The sequence below is a fragment of the Orycteropus afer genome, unplaced genomic scaffold (assembly GCF_000298275.1).
Source record: "Orycteropus afer afer isolate SDZICR_OR568_19922 unplaced genomic scaffold, OryAfe1.0 scaffold00236, whole genome shotgun sequence".
NCBI classification, from domain to species: Eukaryota; Metazoa; Chordata; class Mammalia; order Tubulidentata; family Orycteropodidae; genus Orycteropus; species Orycteropus afer.
Genome location: NW_006921823.1, coordinates 1,229,031 through 1,246,074, shown reverse-complemented (window position 1 = coordinate 1,246,074; position 17,044 = coordinate 1,229,031). Strand labels below are relative to the sequence as shown.

General features: G+C 37.9%; 1 protein-coding gene across 1 annotated transcript in view; it reads right to left on the bottom strand.

The window, feature by feature from the left end:
• Positions 1-17,044, bottom strand: part of PRKDC (protein kinase, DNA-activated, catalytic subunit) — a 550,241-nt gene that overhangs the window by 217,642 nt on the left and 315,555 nt on the right. Inside the window, exons 47-51 of the mRNA XM_007949066.1 lie at positions 12,594-12,731; positions 12,054-12,173; positions 2,785-2,928; positions 1,338-1,489; positions 641-772 (exon numbers count right to left, since the gene is read on the bottom strand). Coding sequence (XP_007947257.1) covers positions 641-772; positions 1,338-1,489; positions 2,785-2,928; positions 12,054-12,173; positions 12,594-12,731 — 686 coding nt within the window. The remainder of the gene's footprint in view (positions 1-640; positions 773-1,337; positions 1,490-2,784; positions 2,929-12,053; positions 12,174-12,593; positions 12,732-17,044) is intronic.

Below are 17,044 nucleotides of genomic sequence, written 5' to 3'. Positions count from 1 at the left end.
CTAGAACATGATGGGTCACCATGTACAGCAGTTGTTATGTGTTCTTGCACATAGTACTTCCATATGGATTATCATGTGTGGCTCTAAATGAGTTAACCTCTTCAAAAGAGAAAGGGAAAGGCTTAAAGAGATATATATTGTTACTACGTAAACAGTGACTTCAAAAAAACGTAACATAGCAGGAAAAGTACTTGCTTGTGATGTGATGAACTTATCCAGGCAATGCTCATCTCCACCTCTTAAAAACTATAACTCTCAGGACAGGAAACAAGAATGACTGAGAAAGGCTCACCATGGAGCCAAGGGCAGGGAGGGGCACCTGAGATGGGGTTGGTACAGAGCAGGAGCAGCAGGATAGAGTAGCAGAAGACTGAGTGTCCTTCTGTGGCAAATTATAATGAATAGGCTTACTGAACTGATGGTACTCTCAGTGGTAAACACTGAAAATATCAGTTTAACTTCCTCCTTTACTCTAGGCATACTCCTCTTCCAAATAATTTCTAAACCTAACTTTCTAAATTTAGGAAGAAATATTTTAACATGGGTTCTGGCCCATAAATTTAACAAATGTTAAACCATACTCTATCTGATTTAGATATATTTTAACCTAAAAAAGAACCAAATCAAAAAATATACTTACGTTATATCCTCTATGCCACATTTTGGGTCAAAAGGAGACAAGCTATTGGCCATAACAATTCCTAATAACTGAATTCCTACAGAATTGTCTTTAGAGTTAGGATCTTTACTGGAAAATTTTTCAAATATTAACCTGAAACATTAGTACAAAAGAAAAATACAGTTTGTCATACAGTAAAATGAGAAACAAGAAAAGAAGATATCTATAAATTTTCTAAGACAAAATTTGAGGGTCTTTTTGGCTAAGTTTCCCTTGTTCATCCATGTTGTTTCCATTTTATAATATAGGTAGTTTTATATTTTTTATATTCTAATAATTAGAATTTAATTCTAATCTCCCTTAGCTGATAGTAAAACATTTGGAAAGTGTTAGCTTGTCTCAGGCTATGCAAACAGCAATCAAAGTAGTCTTCAGACCCACCATCACAGGGATCCAGCATGGCATACTCAATGTAGGAGAACTCAGGGGAGCTGATGGCAGAACAATGGCTACTGTTCCGCCCAGTCAAGCTAGTAGCGTCAGACTTTGGAGGTTGTGGTTATATTAGCAGCCTTATTATACCCTATAAATGGATTCTATTTCAAATTATGTGCATATCTATATTTCATATAATTAACTTTCACTATGATCACTACTTACAATGCTCCATTTTAACCTAAATTTCTGGACAATGTTGTATAAACTAGTAAATGTATACCTGTAAGGGACGGATAAGCAGTCTTTCCAGCATTCAACAAGAGTTTTTATAATTTCAAGGTTGTGTCTAAAGATGGCTCTTTTTTGATGAAAGACATGTTTCATTAGGAAATGAAGTAATCGATTTGCTAACACCTCATCTCTAGGGACTCCCTGAGAAGGTACAGAAATTAATTAATATGCAGCATGTACAGAAATGCATTAATATGCAGCATTCCATTCTGGAACAGCATTTTTAAATCCATAAATCCATTTATAAAAGAAATTAGATATTCTACATCACCTTTTTTTTGATGGTTCCTAAGTTAATCTACTCTCAATTTTTTTATGTTATGAAGCACACTACAAATGATTTTTATCACATTAGAACAGAGAAATCAAAATTTGGTTCACTGTGAATAAATGTGATAAACACACTCAGATACAAACATGCAGAAAAGCTATCTGTGCATATATTATGTTCTAGGGATTGTTTCCAGTGACGTTTGACTAACATCTTTGGTATATTGTCATATCTAATGATTTTAAACAAATGGGCAATGCTCCTGGACTGTTCATGCTGCTGGACGCCATGTGCTCACTCCATACCACACAGGCTGCTCATTAGGCAGCCTATTTTTCAGCCATCTCCACCCTCACTGGTCTTGGCCAATGCTCCAGCAGGAAATAGGCTGGCAAAACAGATTCCAAATACCCAGAGACTCCAATCAAAGCAGAAGTTCTCACAACATTCAGGGTCTGTTATTGCTGTGGTTGTTAGTGGCCATTTATTCAGCATCTGACACATGGCAAGCTTACCCACATCAGAACAAAAAGACTACCCAGACCTGCATGATCCCCATTAACTGAGTAAAAATCAGACTGTTATGATGTATAGGGTTTTTGCTGGCTTATTTTTCAAAAGTAGAACACTAAGCCTTTCTTCCTACTCTGTCTCAGCCTGGAATGTCTGCTGAAACCTGTTCGGCACCATAGAAGCTATGGGAATCTATTTTACACATCATTTAATAAGGTGAGAAGAATTATAAAAAGCAGACAAAACAAAACTAAAGCAGTATGAACCGTAAGTACAGGAGCACCAAAGGGATGTAACAACTAAAGTTAAAGATGCTGAGTCTGAGTCACATACTCTGTTAGGATATCAGCAAAGGAAACAAGAAAAATAAAAATTATCTAAAAGTAAAGCTTACACTTAACTGAAAATTAATTTCATTTTCCTGCAATGTCAGATATAAAAAACATTATTTGCTAAAAATATAATTATTCTCTGATACCAAAAGCATCAAATTGAAATCAAATTCTTTTATAAGCTTTATTTGGATGTTAACTATAAAGATAACACTACTCAGTTTTAAAATGTTTATAAAACACAAATAGAACTGTAGTGGAAAAAGCAATGGTAGAGAAAATAATCTATGACGAAACATAAGAGATATATCAATTCTTACTAGCGGAGTAGCAATGCCTGTCCATGACAAAACAGTGACCACAATCTCAACCACCATATAGTGAATTCCTTCTCCACCATTATTCTCAGAAACAACCAACTGTAGTAAGGGGCTCAGCCAGTGCTTTGCATAAGGGCGAAAGACCTAGAAGTGAATTTGAAAGTCAAATATCAAAGATTAGTCTTGAATATCAAAATATGAATTAAGGAATATATCCTCCATCAACTTAATTTTTACATAATGACTTGACCAAGATATAAGACAAAAAAAGATTGTGACAATTACCCCAGTTAATAATATTAGATTCTTAATTGAATTCTTTCTTCATGGGCCCCTGAAATCACAATTCAATGGAAATGGATTTATTCTTGATCTTTTCTTAGATATTAGATGGTTTCTGAATTATCCATTTAAAAGTTTTCTATAATAATACAATAATGTTCATAGAGATCTACATCAACCTTCTGCATCCTATCTCAGTAATACAAAGCTCTAGTTCTGTACTGTTATTTTATGGAAAAGTACAAAGCATAAGAAAATGAACACATAAAAATGAAGGAGGGCACATGTGGCTAATGTTTTTTAATTTCTTTCTATGTTGTTGTTGTTGTTGTTATGTGCCGTCGAGTCGGCCCAACTCATAGCGACCCCTCCTTGGGTTTCCGAGGCAGTATCACTACAGAAGTAGGATTGCCCAACCTTCCTTCCGAGGAGTGGCCGGTGGGTTTGAAACGCCAGCCTTCTGGTTAGCAGTTAAGTGCTTTAGCCACTATGCTACCAGAGCTCCTTTTCTTTCTATATATAGAAGTAATTTTGTTATAGACTTTCTATACCTGAGATCTCTGAAATCTAAATAAAATGCATATATAGACTAAATTCCATTTATTTCTTGGGTTTTTAGAAATTGCAAGAAAATGTCATTTTGAGGCAAAGGAACAAATTAAAGTACAATTCAAGCTATCTATCTTCTTAATTTTGCCTTGCTTCTTTTCCCAAATATAATTTTTCAGGACTTATTCATTTATTCTCACAGCTTGAATCTCTTTGATTTTAAATCTTTTTTGATTTTGTACTCCATCAGGAAAAAAAATACTGTATACTCTCCATATACCATCTTTTTTTAAAATTTCTCTAGAACCACACTTGGTTCCAAATATCTGTATGTGTGTGTGTGTGTGTGTGATTTGGAGGAATATTTACAGAGTAAATTTACTTTCCATACAGCAGTTCACATACACTTTGTCTCATGACATTGACTACAATTTACCACAATACAACAGCTCCCCTTCCACTTCCTCCTGATAGTTACCTCTTCCCTGTGTCCATCCCTCCATTCACTCCTGCCCCCTGACCTGTCTCCCTGTGCATAAAAAGCCCTTCTTTCTCCCAGGATTGTTCCCTACAAGGAGTGCATCTACCTGCTGGAAGCCACAGGTATGGGTTAAATTCCAGACCTGAAGGGCAGCTAGGGGCCATAGTCTCAGTGGTTCCATCAGGCTCTATCAGACTACCAAACCTGGTCCCCCCTCCACCATTTTTTTTATCCAAATGATTTTGAGTTTTGTTGCACAGTGTTCTCCCTCTCTGTCTAGAATCTCCTACACAGATCCCCCGCCAAGTGGTTGACAGTGGTAGCCAGACACCATCTAGTTCTGGTCTCATAGTCACATAGGCTGCAGACTGCATGGTGTACCAGTCACTAGGAATAATTGTTTCCATGAATTTTTGGTTTTCTTCATTCTTTTTACTCTGGACGAGGAGAGACCCATCGCTCCATGTACATGGCTGCTTGCAAGCCTGTAAGATCCCAGTCACTATTCACCACAGTAGGAGGTAGAACAATGTTTTGTGTAGTATGTGATGCCAATTGAGCTCAATGTCCCCTGCGACTACGATCCCAAGCTCACAGGTTCAACTACTAGGTCCCTCTGGGTAGCTCGCTGTAACCAAGAAGTGATTACAACCTTGCCCCTTGTCAGCTCTACTATACACCTGGGAATTCATATCATGCAAATATACTTATAGGACCACTGTCTGCCAGGCCTATATACAGTCTTGGGTACACTTCCTGCTTCACAGACATACCTACTAGTTCAGCCTGTCCACCCATCTATCCACCCGTATACCTATGTTTGCCTTCACTGACAACGCAGTACTGTATGTGCAAAAGGGTTCATCTTTGTTGTCTGTACCTCCCATGTACCTCTCTACGTCTTCCTCTTCCTCAATGCCACCAAGCTGATCATTCACATTTGGTACACTGCCCTTCTCTTCACCCAAATCCATACTTATCTCCACCTCTGTGTTCCTTACCTACACTCTCATCCCTGGTAATCAGCAAAGACAATTTCATTCCATAGATAAACCTTCCTTGACTTTTACAATAGTGGACCAATACAATATTTGTCCTTTTGTGATTGACTTATTTAGCTCAGCATAATTTCCTCCAACTTCATCAACGTTATGTGGTGTTTTGCAGATTTTAGGTAATTCTTTAGGGTTGCGTATTATTCCATTCTGGGTATGTACCATAGTTTGGTTATCCATTCCTCAGTTGATGGACACCTAGGTTGTTTCCATCTTTTGGCTATTTGTAAATACTGCTGCAATGAACATGGGTATGCACGTGTCTGTTCTTGTCATGGCTCTCACTTCTTTAGGATATATACCTAGTAATGGAACAGCTGGGTCAAATGGTTATTTCTAATTCCAACTTTTTAAGGAATCACCACTGCTTTCCATAGTAGTGTACCATTTTACAATCTCACCAGCAGTGTTTGAGAGTCCCAACCTCTCTACATCCTCACCAGAATTTGTTATTTTCTGTCTTGTTGAACTTTGCTACTAGTGCTGGAGCAAGATGGTATCTCGTTGTTTTGATTTGCATCTCTCTAAAAGCTAATGAGGAGCTCTGGTAGCATAGTGCCTAAGGCACTTGACTGCTAACCAGAAGGCTGGCAGTTCAAACCCACCAGTCACTCCTCGGAAGGAAGATGGGGGCAATCTACTTCCATAGTGATACTGCCTCGGCAACTCAAGGAGGGGTCGCTATGAGTCGGGTCGGACTCGACAGCATATAACAATAATAGCTAATGATCGTGAGGATTTCTTCATGTTTGTTGGCCACTTGAATATCCTCCTTCGTGAAGTGTCTATTCATGTCTTCTACACATTTTTTAATTGGATTGTTTGTCTTTTTCTTATTTAGGTGTTGGACTTTTCTATAAATTCTAGAGATAAGTCCCTTGTCAGATTTGTAATTGCCAAATATTTTTTCCCAATCTGTAGGTTCTCTTCTGACTCTTTCAGAGAAGTCTTTGGAAGCACATAAAAATTTGATTTTTAGAAGGTCCCAATCATCTAGTTTCTCTTCTGCTGTCTGTGCATTTTGGGTTATGCCTGATAGTCTATTTATGCCATATATTAGGGCCCCAATATTTGCCCCTAGTTTTTCCTTGAGGAACTCTATAGTTTTAGTTTCACATTTAAGTCTTTGATCCATCTGGAGTTAGATTTAGTGTATGGTGTGAGGTACAGATCTTGTTTCAATTTTCTGCAAATGGATCTCCAGTTTTACCAGCACAATTTATTAAACAAACCTTCTCTTCTCCATTTAATGGATTTTGGTTCTCTGTCAAACATCTGATGACCATAGGTCCATGGATCTATTTCTGGGTTCTCAATTCTATTCCAATGACCTATGTATCTGTCATTAAACCAAAACCAGGCAGTTTTGACTACTGTGGCTCTATAGTAAGTTTTGAGATCTCGCAGTTTAAGACCTCCTACTTTGTTGTTGTTCTTCAATAGTGCTTTGATTATCCGAGGTCTATTTCCTTTCCATATAAAGTTAGTGATTGGTTTTTCCATATTCTTAAAGAATGTTGATGAGACCTGGATTGGGATTGCATTGAATGTATAGATTGCTTTGGGTAGAACTGACATTTTTACAATGTTCAATCTTCCTATCCACGAGTATGGGATATTCTTCCATTGATGTAGCTCTCTTATGGTTTTTTGAAGTAATTTTTTTTATAGTTTTCTTTGTGTCCCTGGTAAGATTTATTCCTAAATATTTTAATTTTTTTGGTAGCTATTGTAAATGGTATTGATTTCCTTATTTCTTTTGAAGCAATCTCTTTGCTGGTGTTGTTGTTGTTGTTGTTGTTGTTGTTTGCCGTCGAGTCGGCCCCGACTCATAGCGACCCCTCCTTGGGTTTCCGAGGCAGTATCGCTACGGAAGTAGGATTGCCCAAAAGGAATCCAAATAATACTGGGATGTTGATCTTATAGCCTGACACGATGCCAAATCTCTCAATTAGTTCAAGTAGATTATTGAGTAAGTGTCTTGGGTTTTCTAGGCACAGGATCATATCATCAGCAAATAGGGAGAGTTTGATTTCTTCCTTACCAACTAGGATGCCTTTGATTTCCCTTTCTTGACTAATGGCTCTGGCTAGGACTTCCAGTACAATGTTGAATAGAAGTGGTCATAGTGAGCATCCTTGTCTGCTTCCTGTTCTCAGGAGGAATGGTTTCAGTCTCTCTCCATTGAGAATAATGTTGATTGTTGGTTTTGCATAGATGCCCTTTTTTATGTTGAGGAATGTCCCTTCTACTCCTATTTTGCTGAGAGCTTTGATCACGAATACCCATTTCTGATTGCATTTTTGCATTAACTGATATGATCATGTGGTTCTTCCTCTTTATTTATGTGGTGGATGACATAGATTGTTTTTCTGATGTTGAACCATCCCTGCATACATGGTATGAACCCTACTTAGTCATAATGAATGATTTTCTTGATATGTTGTTGGAGTCTATTGGCTAGGATATTGTTGAAGATTTTTGCATCTATGTTCATGAGGGCTATTTGTCTGTAGTTTTCCTTTTGAGTGATGTCTTTGCTTGGTTTTGGTATCAAGGTTATGCTTGCTTCATAAAATGAGTTAGGGAGGATTCCATCCTTTTCTATGTTTTGGAATAGTCTGAGTAGGATTGGTATCAGTTTTTCTCTGAGTATGTGGTAGAATTCTCCAGTGAAGCCATCTGGGCCAGGACTTTTTTTAGTTGGTAATTTTTTGATGACCTGTTCAATTTCTTCTTTTGTTATGGACCTGTTCAATTTTTCCACATCAGTCTGTGTTAGTTTAGGTAACTGGTGTGTTTCTAGAAATCTGTCCATTTCTTCCAGATTTTCAAATTTGTTGGAGTACAGTTCTTCATAGTATCCTGATACTATGCTTTGATTTCAGTTGGTTCTGTTGTGATGTCACCCATTTCGTTTTTTATTCATGTTATGTGTATTCTCTCTCTCTTTTCCTTTGTTAAATTTGCCAGTGGTTTGTCAATTTTACTGATCTTTAAAAAAAAAAACCAACTTCTGGTCTTGTTCATTTTTTCTATTACCCTTCTATTTTCTGTTTCATTGATTTCTGCTTGAATCTTGATTATTTCCTTTCTTCTGGTGACGGTACACTTCTCTTGCTGTTCTTTTTGTAACTGTTGGAATGTTTGTTCAAAGTGCTGATTTTGGCTCTTTCTTCTTTTTTGATGTGTGCAGTTATTGCTATAAATTGACCTCTGATCCCTGCTTTTGCTGTGTCCCAAAGATTTTGGTATGTTGTGTTTTCATTGTCATTTGATTCCAGGCATTTTTGAACTTCAATTTTTATTTCTTCTCTTACCCAGTCTTTCTCAAGGAGGGTGTTGTTCCGTTTTCATGTGTTAACTCTTTTTCTGTTGATCTTCCTGTTGTTGATTTCTAACTTGATAGCATTATAATCTAAAAAGATACTGTGCAGTATTTCAATGTTTTTAAATTAATGAAGGCTTGCTTTATGGCCTAACAAATGGTCTATCATGGAGAATGTTCCATGTGCACTGGAAAAGAATGTATATTGTGCTGTTGTTTGGTGAAGTGCTCTGTAGAAGTCTATAATGCCAATTTGGTGGATTGTATTGTTTAGCTCTTCTGTAAATTTGTTGAGTTTCTTTCCAGTTGTTCTATCTTTCAATGAAAGTGGTGTATTAATGTCTCCCACTATGACTGTAGAGTCCTCTATTTGGCTTTTCATCTCTTTTAAACTCTGATTTTATTTTGGGGCTCTTTCACTGTGTCCACAGATATTCATTATGGTTATATCTTCTAGCCCAATTATCCTGTAATCATTACATAATGCCCTTGTTTCGTATGGTGGTTTTTGTCTTTTGACAAAGTCAATTTGATCAGAAATTAATATTGCCATACTTGCTCTCTTACAGTTGCCATTTGCTTGATATATCTTTTTCTAACCTTTGCTTTTTAGTCTGTTTTTGTCTTTGTGTCTAAGGTGTGTCTCTTGTAGGCAGCATATTGATGGATTTTGTTTTCTTATTCTATCTGCAACTCTGTGCCTCTTGAGTGGTGCATTTAATCCATTAACATTCAGTGTAATTATTGACAAGTAAGAACTGGTTGCTGTCATTTTGTTATATGATATTCATAGTGTCCCTGGTTTCTTTGTTCCATATGATTTTCTGTGCTGAGCTCATTATGTTTATGAATCATGTTATCATTTGTTCTAATTTTTCATTTATTTTGTCATTTTATTCTTGTATTTTCTTCCAAAATTCTTCTAGGGATTTATCTGTGTTTTCCTTGGTATGTCTCTCAATCCTTTGAAGAAACCTAAATTTAATTCTTTTGAATTCTTTATCAGAGAGTTCCAATGCTGCTTCTTCCTCAGGGATGTGTTCTGGGTTTGTATCCTGTTCCCTTGTTTCCACCACTTTATATTGCTTCTTTGTGTGGACTGTGACGGTCTGTTATTTCTGAGACATCGTGGTGTTGTTGTATTTAGATCTCTGTTAACTGTTTGTGAAGAGCAGCCAAGGGTGAGTCAGGCTCTTCATGGTAGTTGTTTTTCATTGGCCTGTTGGTGGAGAAGGAAGTGGTGGCTCTCACTCAGTAAGTGAAGCTGCAGGACGTGTGGATGTAGTTGTGTTGTATGGAGACTGTTTCTGTCTTCCACTCCATTAGAGAAAAAGAACAATTGAATAAGCATCAAAAAAATAAAAGCACATGGACACATGGACAAAAAATATACCGTGTAATCACACAGACACAGTAACCAAAAAAAGAAGAAAAGGGAAAAAGAACAAGAAGGAAAAAAAAACAAACTGCAATATCCGGGAAGAGTGCAGTAAGAGAAAAAAGGTAGAGAAGGAGAATAATGAAAAAAAATTACAAAAATTCAAAACAAAAAACAAGAAATGGGGTTAACCATGATAGAAAGAAAAAAAAAAAAAGAAAATGCAACCAGGAAAAGGGAAAAGAAAAAAACAGACAACTAGAACCTGGGAGGGAAAGAATAAAGAATAATAGTAAAAAGGACAAAAGTAATAATAGTAGTAGTAGCTTTAAAACAGACAAAAAGAAGTAAACTAAATAAATTTAAAAAAATAAAAATTAGGGGAGGGCAGGTCAGGGCACCCAGGCTCCCTTTGAGCACACAGACTTGGTTGGAGTTCCTGCAGGCCCAGAAGGTGGGTGGGAATGAGGAGTGGCCATACCTCCATTCACCAAGAGGCTGTGGGGTATAAGAGTAATAAGGGGAATGTTGCACCTTTCCAGGAATTCAGGTCCAGATTGTCCTTGGGGTTACTGGCAAGTAGAGCCTGTTCTTAAGTCCCTGGAATCTGGGAGAACACTGTTGCTTTAAATATCCAAAACGGTCTAGTCTCTTGCAAGCATTCAAAATGGCTGCGCCCTCCGGACAGACAAAAGTCCACAGCTCAGCCCACTGTCCTCTTTGCTGCCTCTGATTTTACTCCCCAGCCACCAGAGCAATCCTTAGTGCAGTCCCTGGCTAGCAGGAATGATTTTTTGGTTAATTCTTAGGTCCTATCAGTACTCAGCAATATCCAAGCTGTCTGTGCCGTCAGGATTGCTGCCATACTATAGCTCTGTATGTCTCCTTTTTTGATATTTTCATGAAAATTCTTCTGCTAGTTGGAGTTTAGTCCATTTCTATATCCTTCCCTTCAAGGTTCAGGGGTCCAGGATTATCTTCTGTATATGTGTTAACTGGTTCCCCTTTTCTTTGTTGAAGAGGGTCTGTGCAGTCTTTCAGCTTATTCTGCCATCTTACTGGAAGAAGTTCCAAATCCATATACCATCTTTTTATAAATTATATATACAAACTCTTTATTACAACATTAAAATATAACAGATACATAAATTTAAAGATGACAATTATAAAAGTAAATTAAATAAAAGCTCTAATCTCTTCCTGCATGGCACATGGACTGTCCAAACCATCTCCTTTGAAATCGCTGTCTGATGGCCCCTAAGACATACACGTGCTCCCACAGAGCTCAGGCTTCCTGTTAACTCTGAAACATGCATACTTTATCAAGAAATCATTGAAAACACTAAGCAACTAGGACATTTGGAACATATCCCAGAAATCAAGCAAGAGAAAGGAATGCAGGCCCTAAAGTTGGTGGATCACACCTCGCTAACATCTCTTTTATTTACATTCTCCTCAGCTCAGTCTCTAATCTCTCACCCAGGTATAATGGCCTTGTTACATGACTCTCTGTCATCTCCAGACTCGTTCCAGTCTTCAGTGTTGCCTATAAGGACCATTCTATCAGGCAAATTTGACCTAAAACCCATGATATGTGCTCCCTACTACTTTGAAGACAATCTGTGCAATGGTCCTGATAGACCAGGACCTGTGGTGGGAAAAATGTGGCAGACTCTGCATGTCTCAGTCCTCATGGGGCTGCTCTGCTCAGACTGTGCCTCCACCTGAGATGGAACATCCCATCTACTTCACAATTAGCTCAGGGTTACTCTTGAAAACCAGCCCTACCCTCCGTCGGTGAAAAGCACTCTCCTACTTGATGTGTTCATCGATGTGGACAAATGGATAATTCAGGAAATACCTAAGACAGTCAGCTATTTTTCATAGAACATACACAGAGATACTTATTTTCACCAACATTTTTGCTATTATAAACAAAGAGCTGGCAGCCATAAGTTACCAACACATGCAGTTTATAAACATCATTTCTAATTTAGTAGAAGTTAATTTACTTATGGATCAAAAGAAAATGATAAGAGAAAGATGAGCAACAAGTAAATAAATATAGCTGGGTGATTTATTAATAGACCAAAAATTCTATACTCAATCCCTGCACATCTTCCTTCACTATTTTCTTTTTTTTCCATAGATGCACATAACCAGAAAAAAATTTCAAAGAAATACTAGATTACTCACTTCTTCTGCATTAATAACAAGTTTGGCTAAAAAGAGACGGATATTTAATGGCACTGATGGATTTGCCACTTTGTCATGAAGAAATTTCATCCAAGGAGGAAGACTGCTTGGCACTGAATCCTGAAATAAAATATTCAAAATTACTTTTAAAAAGTGGAATAAAATAGCTTCCTATTCAGGAAGGACCTCTGGAAGGAGCTCTGGTGGTGTAGTGGGTAAGGCACTTGGCTGTTAACCAGGAAGTGGGTGGTTCAAACCCACTAGTCTCTCTGTGGGAGAAAGACTAGGCAGTCTGCTTCTGTAAAGATTTACAGTCTTGGAAGCCTAATGGGGGTCAACTATGAGTTGGAATCGACTCGATGTCAGTGAGTTTGGTTTGTATTGTATTTTGAAATTATGAAACAGTAACAGCAAAAATTAAATGAGAGCAATGCAAAATTGTGTTTATTTGATATGGAATTTGGTTTAGTCTTCAATAGCAAAAGTTCATGTTAATAGGAAAGCATTAATGAAGACAAGATGATCTTGCAGGGAAAGTACCTCCTCTATCCTTCGGGTGACCTGGATTCTCTGCATATGCTTAATCACAGCTGTCAAAGGAGGCATACACTCATGCTGGTTGAGCTCATCCATCTCCAGCTCCATGAATTCATTTCGGCCCACAGGTTCCTGATGATCCTGCCACATAGGTGGAACACAAGGATGTGAAGTATGCTGTTTAGGATTCAATATACACGACATCAAGGCTTTTAAGAAATAGCATATAACGTAACAAATTACATAATGAAGATAATTTGGTAATAACATAAATTATACCTCATATATTTTCTTATTAAACAACTAAAAAATACCAGATACTTGTACGTTCCTTACAATTAGGTGTATGTTTTGCCCCCAAACCCTGTGTATTGACATTCTCTATAGTCACACCTGACTTGTCTACGCAGATAATGTCAGAGGTCACACCTGAACCATGTCTGCATGAAGAGAGAACCAGACAATAACACTTAGAAAAATTGGAAAGGAGGAATTCAGAAGGAATCCTGGGTTGGAATCAGATGCACCCCTGTGAACTCATGGTTTTATATATACATATAAATGTATAAATAGACAGATAAAAGAATAAATGCAGTGATAAATATGTCTTTATGTATGCGTGCACATGTGTGTATATACACGTACATATTCCTCATCTCTGTGCTCTAGATCTGGGAGCAGAATCCCATTACTCCCTCCCAAAGGAAAAGGGCTTCCTACAGAAATGGCCAATTCCAAGGCTGGGGCAGAGAGAGGAGGAGATTACCCTCAAACAAGGGCCCAAATATTGATAGAGACATGTCAAAAGGATACAGGAAAACAGTGCATCTAAGAAAAATCCACAGCTAACAACATGCTAAATGGAAACTGAGAGTGCTCCCTTGAAAATAAGGAAAATGACAAAGATGACCACTCTCACCACTGCTATTCAATATTGTTCTATAAGTCCTAGCCAGAAAAATTAGTCTAGGAGGAAAACAAAAACAAAAAGCGCATCCAAATCAGGAAGGAGGAAGTACAACTATCTCCTCCCACAGATGATATGATTCTATACAGAGCTCACTCCAAAGACTCCACCAGAAAGCTACTACAACCTTGATGAATCCTTTCATCAAAGAGGCAAGGTACAAGATCTACTCACAAAATTCAGTAGACATTCTATAACATGAACAATATGCAAGAGGAAGAGGAAATTAAGGAAATATTACCATTAACAATAGCATCTAAAAGAATAAAATACCTAGAAAGAAATTTAGCAAGGTGAAAGTAGTGTACATACACAGGAGTCCTATAAACATTGTTTTAAAAAATCGAAGAACACAACCTAGTTAAACTGACTCAAGAGGAAACTGAAATCTCAACAGTCCCATAACAAGTGAAGAGATTGAATGAATGATTAAAAACTTCTCAAGAATTAATGATTAAAAACTTCTCAACTATTTAGAGACAAATTTACATCAGTCCAGTTTAAACTCATTCAAAAGATAGAGAAGTAAGGAATAGGCCCTAAATCATTGCATGAAACAAACATAACCCCAATACTAAAATAAGTCAAACACACTTAAAAAAGAAAAGAAAACTTCAGGACAATATATTTCATGCATAAAAATACAAATCAGCAAAATACTAGAGAATGGAATCCAACAGCGTACAAAGAGTCATAAAAAATGACCAACTGAGATTTATTACAGAAATGCAGGGATGCCTCAACATTAGGAAATCAATCAATGTAATACATCACAAAAATATAACAAAGGAAAGCAAACATATGTTATCTCTAATGGATGCAGAAAAAGCATTTGAAAAAATCCAACACCCTTTGCTTCTGAAAACCCTAAAGGAGACTGCAATAGAAGAGAATTTTCTCAATATACTTCAGGGCATATATGAAAAGTCAACAGTCAATTGTTGTTATGTACTGTTGAATCGGCCCCAACTCATAGCGACCCCGCCCATGGGTTTCCAAGGAGGTATCACTACGGAAGTAGATTGCTCAACCTTCCTTTCAAGGAGTGACTGGTGGGTTTGAACCACCAGCCTTCTGGTTAGCAGTCAAGTGCCTTAGGCACTGTGCTACCAGAGCTCCCCAACAGTCAATACTATAGTTAATGGAGTAAGATAAAGAGTTTTTCCCTTGAAATAGGGAATAAGACAAGGATGCTCCCTCTCAGAACTTCTTTTCAATATTGTATTAGATGTCCTAACTAAAGACAAAAAAAAAAAAAAAGAAGAAATAAAAAGCAATCCAGATTGAAAAATAAGTAAAATTTCTCTATTCAGAGATGACAATATCCTATATATAAAAAATCCAAGAGTCCACCAGAAAGCTTCTATAGCTGAGAGAGAAATTTAGCATGGTTGCAGAGTATAAGATGAACATACACACAAAAAAAATCAGTTGGATTTTTACACAAGAGCAATGAGAAATTTTAAAGAGAAATTAGAGAAACAATTCTATTTTTATTAGCAGCTAAGAGAATAAAATAACCAGGAAAAAATTTTTACCCAGGATATGAAACTCTTATAAATGAAAATTATAAAAACTGCTGAATGCAGAAAAGGGATTTGATAAAACCCAACACCCACGCCTGATCAAACTCTCAGAAAAACAGGAATAGAAGGGACATTCCTCAATATGATGAAGGGCATCTATGAAAAACTAACAACCACCATTATTCTCAATGGAGAGAGACTGAAACCATTCGCCTTGCAAACAGGAACCAGACAGCGATGCCGTCTATCACAACTTCTATTCAACACTGTATTGAAGTCCTAGCCAGGGCAATAAGGCAAGAAAGGGAAATCAAAGGCATCCAACCCCTATTTGCTGATGATAGGATCCTATACCTTACTGAGTCCAAGAGACTCAGTAAAAAATCTACTGGAACTAATTGAGAGATTAAGCATGAGGCCAGGATATATGATCAACACCCAAAAATCAGCTGGATTCGGACCAGCAAAGAGATTGCTGAAAAAGAAATAAGGAAATCAATACCATTTACAATAGCTACCAAAAAAATAAAATGCTTGGGAATAAATCTTAACAGGGACACAAAAGACCTTTACAAGCAAAACCATAAAAGACTACTTCAAGAAATCATAAGAGATCTACACAAATGGAAGAATATACCATGCTCATGGATAGGAAGATTAAACATTGTGAAAATGTAAATTCTACCCAAAGCACTCTACGCATTCAGTGAAATCCTCATCCAGATCCTATCAACATTCTTCAAGGATGTGGAAAAACTAATCAATAACTTTATACGGAAAGGAAAAGAGACCTCAGAAAAACAAAGAACTAGTGAAGAAGAAGAACAAAGTAGGAGGTCTCACATTGCCAGATCTCAAAACCTACTATATAGCCACGGTAGTCAAAACTGCCTGGTACTGGTACAATGAGACATAGACCAAGGGAATATAATTGAGAACCCAGAAATAGATCTGTCGACCTATGGTCAGCTAATCTTTGACAAAGGGCCCAAGCCCATTAAGTAGGGAACAGAATGTCTGTTAGATAAATGTTGCGGTCAAAACTGGATATCTATTTGCAGAAAAATGAAACAAGATCTGTGCCTCACAGAATATATAAAAAGGAACTCCAGATGGATCAAACACTTACATGTAAAGTGGGAAACTACAAAGCTCCTCAAGGAAAAACTAGGGGTAAATTTAGAAGCACTAATGTACGGCATCCAGGGATACAGGTGAGGAGACACAACTCAGGGACACCCAAAGCAGCAGACCAGAAGAGCAGGAGAAAGGGGATTAAAAGCCAGGAACCCGGACAGAACACCAGTCAGCCCCAGGGATACAGGTGATGAGAGACAACTCAGGGATGCCCAAAGCAGCAGGCGGGAAGAGCAGGAGAAAGGGGATTAAAAGCCAGGAAGCCATAGAGAAGAGCAATCAGCTGAAGGGATTAGGTGAGGAGAGGAAACTCAGGCCCACCCAAAGCAGCAGGACAGGAAAGCAGGAGAAAGGGGACAAAAGCCAGGAACCCGGACAGAGGAGCAGTAAGCCCCAGGGATACAGGTGAGGAGAGACAACTCAGGGATGCCCAAAGCAGAAGGCCAGAAGAGCAGGAGAAAGGGGATTAAAAGCCAGGAAGCCAGACAGAAGAACAGTCAGCCACAGGGACCAAGGTGGGGGTGATACGAGAGGTCTCCAACAGCAAGACAAACTTGTCTGTCGGTTTGTCCTACTGTGGTGACATTTTGAGGCTGAGCCTCTGGTGTTTAAAACCCAGCGAAATGCACCTGGTACACAGGTAACAGCCCAGCTTATAGACTGAGACACACTAGGAAAAAGGAAGAGGCCGTCCACTTTTCAAAGAATTGGCCAGGGAAAACCTTATGAATAGCAAAGAAACACTGTTTGGTACATTACCGCATACCTTTAGGAATAGTCCGTTTAGGCTAAAAGGCTCTCAAAATAGGACTGGGAAAGAGCTG